General features: G+C 38.4%; 2 protein-coding genes across 7 annotated transcripts in view; one reads left to right on the top strand and one right to left on the bottom strand.

The window, feature by feature from the left end:
* LOC139587666 (solute carrier organic anion transporter family member 1A2-like) overlaps nt 1–15,826 on the bottom strand; it is a 42,678-nt gene that overhangs the window by 22,639 nt on the left and 4,213 nt on the right. Inside the window, exons 2-5 of one of the 5 annotated variants that reach the window (XM_071422062.1) lie at nt 9,181–9,325; nt 7,138–7,201; nt 4,407–4,452; nt 1,546–1,632 (exon numbers count right to left, since the gene is read on the bottom strand). Coding sequence is in view for 4 of the 5 variants with exons in the window: in XM_071422058.1 (XP_071278159.1) it covers nt 4,407–4,430 (24 nt within the window). In the remaining variant the exon portion in view is untranslated. Of the gene's footprint in view, nt 1–1,545; nt 1,633–4,406; nt 4,453–4,553; nt 4,768–7,137; nt 7,202–9,180; nt 10,751–15,826 lie in introns of those variants that run through there. The other 4 variants (XM_071422058.1, XM_071422059.1, XM_071422061.1 and 1 more) reach the window with 4 other exon arrangements.
* IAPP (islet amyloid polypeptide) lies at nt 5,600–10,935 on the top strand. 2 transcript variants are annotated; one of them, XM_071422065.1, is made up of 5 exons: nt 5,600–5,963; nt 6,054–6,139; nt 6,365–6,461; nt 6,598–6,732; nt 10,746–10,935. In XM_071422065.1, the coding sequence occupies exons 2-5, from the start codon at nt 6,127–6,129 to the stop codon at nt 10,933–10,935; spliced, it is 435 nt and encodes a 144-aa protein (XP_071278166.1). In that variant the 5' UTR covers nt 5,600–5,963; nt 6,054–6,126. The 2 variants fall into 2 exon arrangements, with proteins under 2 accessions (XP_071278166.1, XP_071278167.1); XM_071422066.1 differs by lacking the exon at nt 6,054–6,139 and having other exon boundaries at nt 5,601–5,963.

The following is a 15,826-nucleotide window of genomic DNA, read 5'->3' as shown; positions in this document are numbered from 1 at the left end:
TTGCAGAGAAGAAAAAAAAAATCTGATTTTTTAAAAGTGGGATAGTTTAAAAGAAAACTTAGTTAAAAGTTAGGCACTGCCTCAGGTATGGAGGGCTGGCATGAATCTGTGTGGAATTCTTTTGGAAACCAGCAGTTTCTCTAAGAGGTGACTGATTTCCTTTGCTTTGCATTTCCCAGTGATTCACCTGCAGTGGAATAAGTCTGGGGAGCACAGAGGGTGGCTCCTGGTATCACTGCACCTTCTGCAGATGTCATTGTTCTTTATCACAGATGCTGGGGTGGGGAGGAAGGGGTGGAGAGTTCTCACAGTTACTAAATCAGAAGCAGCACTTCCACACATGCCTAATTCCTCTCTTTTTTCCCCTAACAGGAGCATTTGGGAGACTTCATTCTGTCATTTAATAGCTATAGGGTGGCCAAATTGAGGCCTTCCAGGACCTGGAGGGAGCCCACAAGAAAGATGGAGAGAGACTATTGACAAAAGTATGGAATGACAGAACATGGGGGAATGGCTTCACACTGACAGAGAGTGGGTTTAGGTGGGATACTGGGGAGAAATTCTTCCCTGTGAGGGTGGTGATGCCCTGGCACAGGGTGCCCAGAGAAGTTATGGATGCTCCATCCCTGGAAGTGTCCAAGACCTGGCTGGATGGGGTTCTGAGCACCCTGAGATAGTGGAAGATGTTCCTGCCCATGGCAGGGGGTTGGAATTGGATGAATTTTAATGTCTCTTTCAGCCCAGGCCATTCTATGGTTCTATAATTCAATATATTCACCCTGCCCTTCCTTTCAGCAAGGCTTTTTGCTCTGCTTTGAAATACACATGAATCCAACACGTTAGAGAACTCCTTGCGCTATGGCAGAAGTGGCAGGTGTACATTCCAGCAAGATCTTGGAAACCTGAACACCTTTTTCTACATTAATTGCTATAGAAAGTGACTGAGGATAATTAGCACAGCAGGAAGCAATGGATGACTTGGTTTACCAGAAAGGAAGAACAGTAATTCTATTGCATATTCACATGTACCATCAGCACTGTTTAGAACCCTTGTGAGTGACATTGGTAACCAAAAGGGAGTCCTGCTTTTGCTTTTAACTTCTGGAAACAGGTTGCAGGAGAGACAGGGGAAAAGAAAATCAAAAGGTAAACCTTTTGTTGTATTCAGAGGTAAATTGTTGGATGCAACTAAAACTCTATAAACTATAAGAATGGCATAACCACTGGGCTATCAGTTCTGCCTTTTCTGATCTAAACATGGAGTTTATTTCCCCTGTTTGAGGGATTCCCAGCTACAGGCACTGATTCAGCACAGGCTGCTGAGCTCATTCTCACAGCAATCATTAGTCCTTGCAGGCTACGTCATTGCCCTGTCAATGGCGTGAGCTGAGTAACAAAATACATCATAAAAGTTGGTTTAAAATACTCCTGAATACCTAAATTACTCCTTTTCATTTGCTCATCAATCCCATGGATGGACACTGTTTATTTCTGAATCATCTTTTTTTGCTCTGGGGGAGAAATGAGTAACTTTCCACCTCTTACCTCTCAGCTGCTTCTTACATATTTCTTCCTCAGGTTTAACATCACTTTTGGGATCAACAGGAACAGCTCTTTGTATTTTTATCAGCACTGGAATGGCCCACATGCAACAGGGGTAACAAAGAAAGTTGTGCTAGCAAAAGCATATTTGATAAAACACTATTTGAACAAAGCAGTTACAGCTTAAGTCCTAACAGTAGAAAATCCCAATTCCACACATACCAGAAAATACAAACGTTGTGGTATTCAACAACACAGCACCAAGCAAGAAATACTGGGAAGAGAGCATTATAGCCAAAATTTTCAGGCTTTGCCATCCAAATGTAAAAATTTAGGGAGCAACCAAGGTTCCTATCCTTATCACTTGTCTAGAGTGATTTTACACTACCTCTGATGTTCCACATAGTTTTTAGTTCACATAATTCTCAGAATGACTAGGTTGGAAGAGACCAACTAGTTACAATAGTGCTGCAATAGTGTCCTGATAGCCAGGACAATCCTGGATATTTTAGGACTTATAAAATGACAGCAGAAACCTGATTTACTCTTACAATTTCAGATTTGGCCATATAGGGTACTTGGACTTTTTCAGAGGTGCTGGCACTATCAATGAAACCTCTTTTTTATGCTTAACTTTTTGTTTTTATGAATTTTTTTTTGCTTTACTTTTGCAGCTTAATTAAAAAAGATTGAAAGGCTACTAAAATGGCCATAAACAATTGCATTAAACATTGTGCTCAGCTCACGTAGCAGCTACAAGCTGTGACAGAGGCACAGCTCTGTGTCATTACTGGGAATGTTTACACTGGTAATGCTGCTGCTGTTCTAATTGCTGGTTTATTCCAAAACCTGAAATAAGTATTGAAATAGTTGAAATTTAAATTGCAAGTTAATGACTAAACCTTTCCTTTCTCCATTTTGGTACAACAGGCCAACTAATCCATGAGTTATTCCCACACTTCCAGCTCCTGGTAACTGAGCAACAGGGTAATTTACTGGAGACCTCTGCCTCACACAGCTGTGCAGCAGCTGGGGAAGTGCCTGCACCAGGGAATGTGTCTCTGACACTCCCAAATGGGGGAGACACATCCATTAGCAAGAGTCTTAATGTGTCTTATTAATGTTATTAAGCAAATGTAGAACTCAGCCATTAAAAGTGGGAACCATCTGCCCAGCAGGTGCCAAAAGCAGCCTAAGAAAAAGATGTGAGAAAGAGGGAGACAGCCTTCAATCTCTCTCAGTAAGAGAGTTGAAGCACTCCTGGTGAAATTAATTTAATTTGCATTTAGGCACCCACAATGTAAATATCTGCACCTGAGGAGTCACCCAAGGCTGCTTTTGTAGGCAGGAAGGATAAACAGGCACAGACATCTAGGCTGGTTTAGACTTCTGCATAGAAAACAGGTTCTAGGATGGTCTCTGCTCACCTGGCATTGAGTGACACAGGTCCCACATGTCCTGAGGGGGACAGGAGAACAGGAGACCCTTGAGACAAGGCTGCTCCCTGTTCCTCTGCTGGCAGTGCAGGGCATGGGCAGCATTTTGCAGTTCCAGACACTGTGTAGGCAGCTTCCAGAAGGAATCAGGGAGCTGGGAAAGCATGTCTGCTGGGTTGTTTCTGAACCTCAGCTCTGGTGTCACCCTCTTATAGGCACAATTCTTCAGACAAATCTTTGCATAAAGACTTAAACAGCAGTATAAATATCTAAAATTACCATTACTACTCAGAATAGAAGTGATCACAGATTTCTTTAATAAGAACACTTGATTTTCTTTGATTCTCTTTTTGCTCAGGCTGATACAACACATGTCAGAGAACTCTATGTTGTCAACAGCTATATGTTGTCATGCAGAGGAATAAAGGGTTTTTTCTAAGATCAAGGTTAAGGAACTTTGTCAGTGGTAAAAATAGTTTTCCAACCACTCATTGAATGGCACTGACTGTAAAGTATTTCTTGCCTGCATCTTGAAATTCTAGTTATGAGCTGTTCTGCTGTCAAAGAGATACCACAATTTAAAATTCCAATCCTGTTTGTGTAGAAAAACACTACTCCTGCTTAAGTGAACTTGTAGCAGGAGCTGCAAAACCTTACTTTTGTTAACTTTACATGTGACTAATTGCTGGAGAGACTTCTTGCTCACCCTGCCAAGATGCTGTGCAGCCCAGGAGGCTGGCAATGCTCCTGGGACATCATGAGCCCACTTTCATTTCCACAATGCACTCAAGAAGCAGCCTTTCTGTTCTTCTCTCAAAGCATAAGTGGCTCCCCCCCCCCCCCCCCCCCCCAGTCTGCTTTGCAGGACAACTACAATTGGAATTTGAGATCAATATTTATTCGAAAATTGGTATTTTATTTCTCTCGAGCTATAGCTTGATTCAAGTTTGATAAAGAAACCACTCACTTAAATGTCTTAAAACAGAAGAGATTTTGAGTATTGAGTGAAGTCTTTTAAAATCTTAAACACAAACTTATCTATCCATTGTTTTTCAGGATTTGAAACAACATCTCTCACACAGGCTGAGCATAAAGACCTCTGCTGAGTGTCAGTGGCACACAGATCTCTTTCCACCCAGGAAAAAGCATAATAAGGCATTTTCAAGTTCAACATCCAAACAGGGAAGATTGGCTGATGTCAATCCCCAGGCAGAGTACCTGTATAATTGTTTTTCAGCACAATACACCCTCTGTAAAAGGGGTTTAATCATGCCTTCATTTCAGAGGAGGGAAACTGCCACAGTGAAATTAACACCAGAATGTTATTTCATCATAGTCAAATTCCACAGTGAGTCTTTGGAGAGATAAACTTGTTTCAGATGTGGCACAGAACTTACTGTCTTGGTGAAGATAAAATACTGCACTTACTTCTCTTACACTGGGACTGTCCATCCAGAGAGGGAAGAACAGGAACCTGGTGAAAAGAAGTATATGATCATATAAAAACAGAGAAAAAATATCCAGCAGTGGCACCCTTTAAAAAAAAACAAAAACAAAAAAACAACCACAACTCACCAAAAAACCCCAAAGCAACATCTACAACAATCAACAAAATATTTTGTCACTTTCTAGAGCCTCATTTGCAGACTGTTGTAATCAAGTTGAGAAGTTACTATCCCAGCTAAATATTCCTTCTGCGTTCACCTCGAGTAGCCTGAAGTGAGCCAGCACTGGAACTGGAGCCATTGCAAGGAAAAGCTGTTACTACAGACTAAACCAACAAAAAAGGGGGTTTCCAGCTCAGGCAATGCTCTTGGCACTGTAGCAGCTCTGAACTCTGAATCTGTGTTCTTGGGGGTAGAAAAGATGCACATGGGAACTTCTTATCACACAGAACTTTTGCTCAGCTTTTGTGCCAGAACCTTATCCTTTATTAAAATTAAATACCCGTTTTCCAAAGGCATTGGAGTACCTAGCAAAACCTAAGGAAATAGAGGGTGAAAAAATTGATTTGCCTAATTTCCACTGAAATCAGAGATAAATGGTTCTAATCTGTATCCTTGAAAAGCTGCAATTAGGTAATCCATTGACATTGAATTTAGTCTATTAAAAGCTGTACATTTTTCCCTGAACCATACTCAATGCATACTAGAGAAATTAATTTCCACAGGTAGTTTTATTCTGACATTTCCTGGCTTTTCAATTCTAGTCTTTGCCTCCTGAAAAGTATTGATTGACTCAATTTTCACACACGACAAAGAATCCACCTGTGTTAGTAAAACATGAGATTTTACATTCATAGTGACAGAATTTTCATTCACATTTAGACCTGACTGTAAAATGTACATGATTTCTACCATGTTACCCTGAATGAGAACTCTAGCTGTCAATTTAAACAACTTTCACTCTTTTCTTATTCGTCATACAGCTTCTCTCCCTTCAGACACCTTTTCCTCCTGATCTGTATTCTGCAGCAAACCTCCACAATTTTAACTCTTCCATCTTTCCTGAAATATGTTTTCCTGCATTTCAATTACCAGTGGCCTGGAGTTTCATTTGCTCTGTAACTTTTGTTACCTTATTTAGCCCTCGAAAACACCCACAGGGAATATTACCTCAGCAGCTCATCAGAGCTGTAAAACTGAGGCTACATTTGTGATGTGCAGGATGCTACTGCAGCACCTTCAGCAGGGCATTCTGCACAGCCCAGGTGAATATTTCCTGATGCTGTAGTGCAATAATGACCCACCTGCCTCTGCTCCTCTCTGGGGCACTTTCTGTCTACAGGCACTGGAACTAACGACAGTCTCTCTGTGCTGCCTGATGTCAGAGCTAAGAAAGGTGTCAAGGATATATAAGAGGCAGAAAGGAAGAGGGAAAAGGATCCTCCAGAGCTAGGTGCAAGCGTGGAATTGTTGCATGCACACTTCTTGCTAACCCAGAGGGCTCGCTAGCTTCTCCAGTTGGATCTGTGGCCACAAAAAGGTAAATAATTTCCCTTTTCTCTTACTTTACCTGCAGTGCAACAGATGTGCTTTAAAAAGCACAATATTATTAATCAAGAGCATTTTTCAGGTAAAGGCAACTAAGACAACTTTAAAGTAAACTGCACTGGGGACCAGAATTTGAGACTGGGAAGTGTCAGGAAATGCAAACCAGAGGTAAGGGATAGGATTGAAACTACTGGGTAGAAAATGAGCATTTATTCCTGAGAGCTGTATTTCTGAGACTGAGTTGTGTCACTAAACTTGAGGGGATCATTTTTCTCACTCCAGCCCGTGAAAAAGACTAGCTGATCTTGATTTAGAACAGAATGGGCATCAATAACAGGACATGCTGAGGAGTATTTGGGTCAGCTTTCAGTTTTGAATCATTGTTCTTTGCAGAAAGTTTGGCAGGAAAGATGTGCAACCTAAAGCTGACAGTTTTCTTCATTGCACTTTCTGTCACTCTGAGCTGTTTGGAAGCTACACCTATTGAGAGGTGAGTAACAAATAATCATGTTTATTTCCCTTTAGGGAAATAAACATGATTATTTGCGTGAGTTGCTTTTGCTTTCATGTCTCAAATATTATAAAAATAGAGTTATTCAAGCTCACTGTTTTATTGTTGCTCAAAGATTACTGTCTGTGGCTGATGATCTATCTGATGGTACTTCCAAGAGACAAGGATGGATGTTGCCTGTAATGTCACAGAATACACTCCCAGGACTTAGTGAGGAGATGCCAGAACAACCAGCAGCAAAGACAAAAAGGTATTGATTTTCCCTTGTTTCTTCCAGCCATATCAGATTGAACCACGGACCAAACTTTGTCCCAGTGATATTCTGCTACTTGAGAGACTTCAGCTGTTTTTCTCAAAAAAATATTTTATTATTAATTATATTATTATTATATATTTTAATTATTACTTTTATTTATATTATTAATTATTTCATTATTAAAATACTAAATATTTCTAACTAGATAGAGTTTACTAATACTAAAATACTTCTGCTAAATAGAGGTTGCCTGTAAGCATAAAGATTAGCTTTTCTGTAACATAAAGATCAAAGCATTCAGGGTAGAAAGTGAAATCCAGGGACAAAGTTACAAATCATTTCATTACTTTGCAATTATAACACTTTCATAAATTACAAAGGCTGAAAATACTACATTACCTTGAGAAGAAAGGTGTATTTTGAAAGTGCCTTCCTTTTTAAAAAATTTGTCAGATTTCCAAGCCTGAAGAGGGAAAGAAAAAGAAAAAATACCCTTCTTAATAATACTACTGCTCTGCTAGAATGGAATTATTTTAGAGCATAAATGCTTTCAGTAATTAAGCAAATTTTAAATCACAGAATGAAACATTAATTTAATCACGGGAAGAAGGAAAAGAAGAAATTGGTTCTGATAGAATTTTACTTGTCTGAAACACATTCTCATTTATAAATTAATAAATTCAATTTCAGGCAACTTTTTAATGAATAAAAACCATTTCAAGATTTATTAGCAATTTGTACTAAAAGATAAGCAGCACTGAACTATTCCACTTTTCACAGAATCATCAAGGTGGGAAGAAAGCTTCAAGTTCATCTAGTTTTGTCAGGCTTTTGAGTGAATTTCTTTCAATGTCAATTCTGTTATAGATTAATTCAGTAAATACATATATATATATATATGTTACCTGTTCCTCTCTCTTTGAATATATATTTTAAAAATACTATTATATGAAAAATTTTATACTGTCAAAAGTATTTTTATAACAGAGATGAAGTTCTCGCATTTTTACAGCTATCACTTAAAAAATAAATACAAAGCTCCCCAAAACAACTGTAATATTCAAACACAAGGCATCACCTTGAGGAGCATGGTGTGCCTTATCTGCTTTTCTGGGGCCTGGAACCATCTCTCACTGGGGGAATTGTCTCCTGGCAGCAAATATTCATTTAAAGCTAAAGGGCTGGTGGGTTCAGCCAGGCTGGACCTGAGATAGAAACCCAGCAGCTCCAGGAAGAGCTGGAGTTTTCAAGTTGATTTTGTAGCTTTAATGGAAAAGAGAATTCTGTCTCCACAAACAAAGCAGGATCTCTGGGAAAACCAGCTGCGGTTGGAACCTTGTATGTTAAAGGCTTGACAAAACCAGTAGAAAGTCAATTAGAGGTTATATAAAGCCCTGTCCAACAATTTTCTTTTAATGCAATTACACATTTAAAATATTAATTGCTAAAAAATTGCTGCATATCTACTAATGAAGAACCAGTATAATACAGACATTCCATTCACAGCTCAATTCCACTTGGTTTCTCAGATCAACACAAATAACTTCAAAGGTTATATGACATTTTAGATGATAGATTTAATAATCAGTAAGCAAAGAAGCATATTGGTAACTGCTCAGAGCTTGAAACTGGGATATTGTTGCTCTTCACAGTAAATTTTAGCCACAAACTGGTGTCCAACTCATGCCATATCAGCATGAAGAAGTCCAATAAAATAAGCAGTAACTCAGTAGGCAATCTCAGCTAGCAAGTATTTCTGTCTGAAGGAACAACACAGCAGTCTAAGGAACAAATTTGATAACTCAAGCTCTCTGAAGCTAACCATTTCATTACAATTTAAAAAAAAAAAAAACCCTCAGGCTACATAAATTTCACATGGAGTTCTGTAAATGGTCTGTTGGTTCAGATCACAAAATGTTATTTTCAGATACAGAGTCCTCCTTGGACACTCTTTTAAAGTATCATTCAACAAAGGATTCTCTCTCACCACAACAGATATTTCAAGTTGCTTCTTTGTTCCAAAAAAGATGTGGCAGTTTAGTCAGAGCTAAGTGCTAGAGACAGAGCTAAAAACCATCCTAAGTGGTTTTGCTGCCTGTCACCATTATATTTTCAGAAAAATCCCTTCACCAGGATTTCTTTTCCTGGGAAGCTGGGAAGCTTTAGCTTCTCCCTGTTTTGCTGCTTTGGAATGTGATTTGGAGATTGTTTATCCAACATGTAAATTGTTTTAATTTAATGACCAATCATGGTCCAGCTGTATCGAGGCTTGAGGAGTCACAGGTTTTTATTATTCATTCTTGTGAAGCCTTCTGATGTATTCTTTCTCTTTCTTTAGTATAGTTTTAGTGTAGCATTCTTTAATATAATATCATATCATATCATATCATAAAATAATAAATCAGCCTCCTGAGAACTTGGAGTCAGATTCTCATCTCTCACCTCGTCCTGGGGACCCTCACAAACACCACAGCTACCTCTCACGAGATGTGGTGCAGATGGGAGAAAGCCTTGGGGGTTAGCCCACTTGGTCTGGACTGGAATATTACCAGTCCCTTCAGGGTATGATTCTGTGGAAACACGAGAACTAAATGAATGTTAGTGATCATCATTATGTTAGTAATCCTCATGATATCAGCAAGAGCTCTAAATAGATTTAGAAGTTCAGCTGCAAGTTAAACATTTAGTCATTGCTTTCACTTAGTGTCTTACCTATACTATCATTACAGGTTTTCTGGCTGTCATAAACTGCTGTGCAGGATATCAATAAAAACGGCATATGACTGTTCAGGTCTCTGCATTTGAATAACCCCCATCATTAAAACTGATAATAGCACCCAGCACAAGGATTTTTTTCAGGCACAAAGTAGGTGGTGGGAAGATTCTAATGTTCCTGTATTTGTGCACACATTAAAAGAACTCCCACATTAGCAGAGCTGAAGTGGCTGTGAGAAGCAGCGCACACGATTATCACATTCATATTTTCTTAAAAATCCCTTCACCCAGGATTTTCCTCCTGGGAAGCTGAGAAGCCTCAGAGAAAAAAAGAAAACAATAATTATCTGATTTGCTTCTCCTGTCTTTTGCTGCTTTGGAATGTGTTTGGAGATTGTTTATCCAACTGGTCATTTTTTCATTGGTTTCATGTGAATTGTTTTGACTCAGTGGCCAATCAGGGCCAAGCTGTGTAAGGGTTCTGGAAAGAATCACGAGTTTTCATTATTATCTTTTTAGCCTTCAGTAAGTATCCTTTCTGTATTCTTAAGTATAGCATTCTTTAATATAATATAGTATCATAAACAATAAATTAACCTTCTGAGAACATGGAGCCATGTGGGAATTCATAAAATCAAAGGGTTTTGGGAAATCTGAAAAAGGCAGGCCTCAGAGACAGCAGAACTGTGATTGGAGCTAAGCAGTAGCCATGAGATAGGTGAGCAGAAAAATTATGTGAAATGTAGAAAAGTAAGGACAAATAGAACAATAGTCTGTGTATTAATGCTTGTCTGGAATAACTCCCTAAGCTACAGAAAAGTTTATCTAGCAAGATATTAGGAAGCTTTAAGCTTAATAATGGAGCTCTGTGCATTGTGTTTTAAGGCTTACAAGCAGGTATTTTATTTGAAATAAGCAAGCATTGTTTAACCAAAGGTACGTGTGCTTATAGTGGTTGGATGGAACTACTGTCAATGTGCTTTTGCTTTGTGTGACTGGTCAAAAAACTTTTAAAGTGAGTTGTAACATTAAGTTCTTTGTCTGCTGCCTGGGATGTGAGCTGCTGGCATCTTCCTATTGTCATAACCATGTAATGAGACTGATGCTGGAAAATAAAACAGCTCAAGGCACATTCCTCAGCAGTCCCATCCCCGTTTGTGATTTGTGCACAGGCCCTGGCTGGCAATAGAGTCAGATTCATCATTTCTCCCTTCATCTGGGGGGAACACAAATCCACCACTCCATTGCTCATCCCTTGGCTTAACCCTGGCTCTCTGTGCCCACCCTGGCAGCCACCAGCTGGAGAAGAGGAAGTGCAACACAGCCACGTGCGTGACCCAGCGCCTGGCCGATTTCCTGGTGCGCTCCAGCGGCAGCGCGGGCGCCCTGTACCCCCCCACCAACGTGGGCTCCAACACCTACGGCAAGAGGGACACGCCAGGGCTGCCAGGCACACAGCCCCACAGCCATGCACTGCTCTAGGGGCTGCTGAGAAGTTCACTTTTTAATGTGTCAACAACCTCTTGGTGGTTTGTTACTTGTACAGTCTTAGCAGTGCCTTGTTTTCTCTGTGTGGTTGGTTTATGTTCACCATTCTGCTGTGCAGGTGCCATGACATGCATAGGCTGCTCTTTCAACTCCATTAGAGCTCCAGAAATCTGCTTGGGAAATCCCTTTGTAAAAATTCACCATGAAAATAAATGGAAAAGTAATTGCAACAAGGTTTTTTTAATCATTATTATTATTAAAAGGATGAAAAAATAAAGAATGATGTGTATGTCTTTATAAAGTTCCTAATTAATGAACAACCAATGCTCCTAATTAAACAAGAACAAAATCATCAACAACAAATATGTTCTTAATAAAGAACAACAAGTATCAGAATAGTAGCAAAAGTGATGTCCTAATGAAAGTAAAACAGAGGAATCTTCTGGTTCTGAAAGATCTACAGCATCTTGTTTTGTACAGCTGCAGGAACAGCTAGATGAGGAAAGATGCTGCATTGTGGACCATGATCATGCAATTAATGCAGTTTCCTGACTGCTCTGTGTTCACTGTAACTTATGCAATAAGCAAAGAAACTGGTCTTGCAGCACAGACTTCTGTACCTGCTTTAAAGGATTTGCAGTTCTTATGTAAAGATGGTATCAGTAAAATGTAAGCATAATGAGTATGAGTGCTTTTAAATATGACTAAGATGATAAAGCTCTGATAACAATCTAGCAGAAACTCCAGTCCCTGGCTATTCCTTTCCTTGAACCAGAGTAACAAAGGGAAAAGAAAAAAAGCAATGAGTAGTTCAAGAACCAAAATGCTTCATAGAAACTCAGTAATTTTTTCCACTGGCATGCTTACATTGCTACCAAAATCCAGGGAAAATATTTCACAGATGGGCAGACCTCAATGAGAATCTGACAGTGTTATTTTCTCCTATCTCAGCCCAGGATCAGTGCAGGCTTAAAAAACATTAAAATCATTTGAATTGTTAAGCAAATTTTCATAGAGGTGACATCCTATATCCCAGAAATGCCTGGTTTGCCCACACTTCCTCATTGTCATCTGAAAAATATTGTTGTCGAATTATGAAAAACATTCAGCAGAACCTTAGTTCTGGAGAGGCAAATTAAAGTCTACTTACTTCCTTCAACTGGCTTGTGTCTGTTTTAAAGTATACCTCCAAACAGAAACATTTTTGCTGAATTTAATGTTAAATGGCATATTCATTTCACAAAAAAACCATGGAAATAAAAATTACTGCACAGGATTCCTACTGTAAAAGTGTTACTAATTACTCTCTTTTATTGAGGAAAGTTTCAACCTTCATTAGTGTTCTAATCAATGATATCAATCCTGAATTTTGTTGAGAAAACCATTTATATGGTATTAAAGTTGTCTAATGTTTCTGCCAGCTTGAGATGCTTTCCATCCCAGTTACTTTTGAGTTATGTTGCACACACACTGTGTGCCTAATTTGTGTTTCAGTTAGAATATCCATGTTCCAGAACACAAAGAAAGTGAGAAAAGGGTTCTGAAGTGTCACTGTGACGCTGTTGGTGCAGAGGAACCACCAAGTGGAGCCTTCCCTGGGGGTGGATGCTGATTCCTGGCTGATTCCAGCCTGGAATTTGGGCAAAGCTTTTGTATTTTCAGCCACCATTAGACAAACACCATTAGCAAAGCTCAGGCTGCCCATGCACAGGGCCAGTGCAACTGGGGACATCACTTTCTGCCTTCTGCACACCTGAATCTGCTGGATTGGATACCAGAGTCTGTTTCACATGGCCAAACTCTTCCAGAAACACTGAAGGATGGAACTCTATCCCAAATTCAGTGAAAGCACAGAGAGAGAGAGAAGAGGGGACCATCTCACCTGTCCCCAGCGCCTGTGTCTAACCAGCTGTCAGTGCTCTCCTGCTATTTGGTGGAGGAAGAAGCTTCTTCCAATTCATCCCAGCTTAGACATCTATTTTAGGATGGGATTAATCACTCCTGAAGTGCCTCTATTTCTTCCTCACTGATAGTGTCTAGACAATTAGCTGAAAACGAGCACTTAACTTTCAGATAGCTGGAGTTGGGCGACAGGAATCTCATCTGCATTTGGTATCAACTGCTCAAACTAAAATCAAAGGGAAAAAATTAGGTATAAAAAACCCCACACCACCAACACCCCAGACTCCAAACCACCTTTTACTCTGAGCTATGTTAGTTAATTCATCAGTCAGAGCAGCTTGAGAAACTCCCCCAGATTCCCTGGAGAACACAGCTCTGCTCCCCTTCCTCTGAGAAGAAGGATCTAGCCATAACAAGCCTGGATACAAGCACAGTCCTGAGCAAATGAGCCAGGAAAAGAAGGGATTGAAAAAATACAAATTAATAATTAATTTATAAAATAAAAATAATGTTAATAATCATTTATTAAATTATTAAGAAAGGAATTATTAATTCATTAATACTAAGCATTTAAGCATCGCTTCATCAGCTCTGCAAACAGCATAACCAGAATTTTGAGACTATTTAAGAAAAAAAATAAGTGCCTCTGTGCATTTTTTTAAATCCCAGTATGTATTTCTCAGCTTCCTCAGGGATATAAATATTACTTGAGAATCCAGCCTTACATAGCTTGGGTTCTTTTTCAACTCATCTTTCAGAGAACATTCAAGCAAACAAAAAATGCAAAAGAAGAAAATTAAGAATACAGACAATGTGATAAACATGGCTATATTCCCTTTAAAAAACTAAAAATACTAAACCTCTGCTTTTTAGTATGTTCTATGAAGTTGTGTTTGAAAACAAACCAGAATAAGGACATAACATTGAATTTCATTAAATGAGAAGGGGAAGAGTAAAAGTCATCAAACAAGCAAAAGGATTGTTAAAAAAAAAGATTGTAGGAACATGAAGAATGTTTTAAATGGAGTAGTGGGCCCTAGGGTCTAATATTTCTTAGGAACTATGACAGCTTCATAAAAGACAGGATTTATATTTTCTCATGATGAACAGAGTTGAGGAAAGGAATTTATTTCACTTGTAAAACCTTAGGCTAAAACTAAGAAAGCACACAATATTCATGAAGCATAAAATGTATTTTACTGAATGTAAATTTGGAATTAATAGTTTCAATTTCTATTCAAGAAATTTTTCAAATAAATAAGTCTCTGAGGCTTTAATTTAACAGAATTAGTTATTAGAAAGTCTGAATTTTACTGAATGGCTTTCACTATTTGAAAGGTAATATATTGATACCCTGAATAAAATCCTTTTCCTGTACTGGATATCTTCAGCAGCTGCCATCTTCAGCCTCCAGATTTATGCTGGGTTTGAGCCAAGGAGCTCATTTACAAATACAGCTTGGCAGGTGTGGTGGACTCTTTGATCCCAGTTACAAGGTTTTTTTACAATTTTACAATTTTTACAATTTTACAATTTTAAAATTTTACAATTTCGTTGTCTGAGCTGGTTATCCCACAGAACAGGGACAGCTCTGCATCCTCCTGCAATGCAATGAGCAAAAAGCAGGGTTTAGGAATGGCACATCTCCCTGCCCTACACAGAATAATGGCTGAAGTTACACAAAACTGAATCTCTCCATGGGATGTGACAACCTCTGTCCAAATCATCCTGCTCTGTTTTTCTGTTATCTCTGGTTTCCCACAGTCAGAAAAAAATCCCACACTGAAAAACAAAATATTTTTGTGGAGCTGTGTAAGGCTCCAGAGCCAGACTCAAACTCAGAGCTGAATTCACCATTTAAACTCAGCTTCTGTTTAGGAACACAAATCTAGATGCTCTAGTTTTCCTTAAAACTTTAGACAAATTGGTTTCCAGCTGCAATTGCAATGAAAACTATTTATCCTTTAGTAGATTCAGTTAAGAATTCTTTCTCTAACTAAAACTCGTCTTAAAATCTTAACCAAAAAAAAAAAATCTTAAAATGTTAACAAAAAAGTCTCAAACTAGGAATCATACATGCCATGAATACTAAAAGTCATGTCTTCAAGAGCTCACTAAAGAACAAGGCAGTGATGATAAAACAATAGTTAAAATTGCTGATCATTGTGCAAAAAATTATCTCCTTGAATGCTAAAACATCTGAATAAAAAGAAAAACTCAAATGCATTTTAATCCTAACAATAGGGCTCACTTGAGTAACAATCATGCCATAAAGTCACTTTTTCCTAGAAATGCTTTTAAAAATACAATGGGTTTAATCATTAAAATTAAGAATCTTTGATCTTTCCATACTATAATAACTTTTTTCCTCTCCACCTTAAAAGACTCTCTTTGATCCTGCATTGGAGACAATGAAATTGTTTCTTGTAGGCTCAGTTACAATATCCTTAATGTAAATAATTATAGCACAAGTAATCTGAGATCTGCTGTAGAACAACTAGTGGCATTTATTATTTTGCTTTTCAAAAGGGATTAATATCCTGGGATGCATCAAAATAATTGGAGTTATAATAAATAAGTCATTACCCAAGTGAATTTAAATAGCTGAAATTAATTTTAAATGAAGTGCTCCTCGATAGGATTACAATAGCATTAAACCCAGAATGTGCTTATTATTATTTACACTCCCAACAGAGGCAGATCAGGTTTTTTCAAACAGAACCAGTCCTTATTCATTGAGCAGCCCCTTTGGAAGGAGCCAAAGTGGGACTTGCTTTCACTGGGGGAATTGTGCTAAAATTTCAGCAGCCTGTGATTGAAGGTCAGTCCAGCACTGAGGAAGCTGAGCTGTTAACTCTCAAAATATGGGGCATTTTTAAATATCATTCATTTTAAATATCATTCTGTGTTACATGTCAAACTAGCCATGTAACAGAGAAAAGGATTTTTTGTAATTTGTCTATTTGCTTGTTTTACAGAAGGA

The sequence above is a fragment of the Agelaius tricolor genome, unplaced genomic scaffold (assembly GCF_023055355.1).
Source record: "Agelaius tricolor isolate 1412-34295 unplaced genomic scaffold, bAgeTri1.0.p SCAF_3, whole genome shotgun sequence".
Lineage (NCBI taxonomy): Eukaryota > Metazoa > Chordata > Aves > Passeriformes > Icteridae > Agelaius > Agelaius tricolor.
This window is presented reverse-complemented; position numbering and strand designations above follow the sequence as displayed.

What these genes read in the sequence shown, in the direction of transcription:
- IAPP (XM_071422065.1), top strand. An exon ending in GAAGCTACACCTATTGAGAG is followed by an intron (nt 6,462 to 6,597) that starts GTGAGTAACAAA and finishes TGTTGCTCAAAG; the next exon opens with ATTACTGTCTGTGGCTGATG. An exon ending in CCAGCAGCAAAGACAAAAAG is followed by an intron (nt 6,733 to 10,745) that starts GTATTGATTTTC and finishes CCACCCTGGCAG; the next exon opens with CCACCAGCTGGAGAAGAGGA.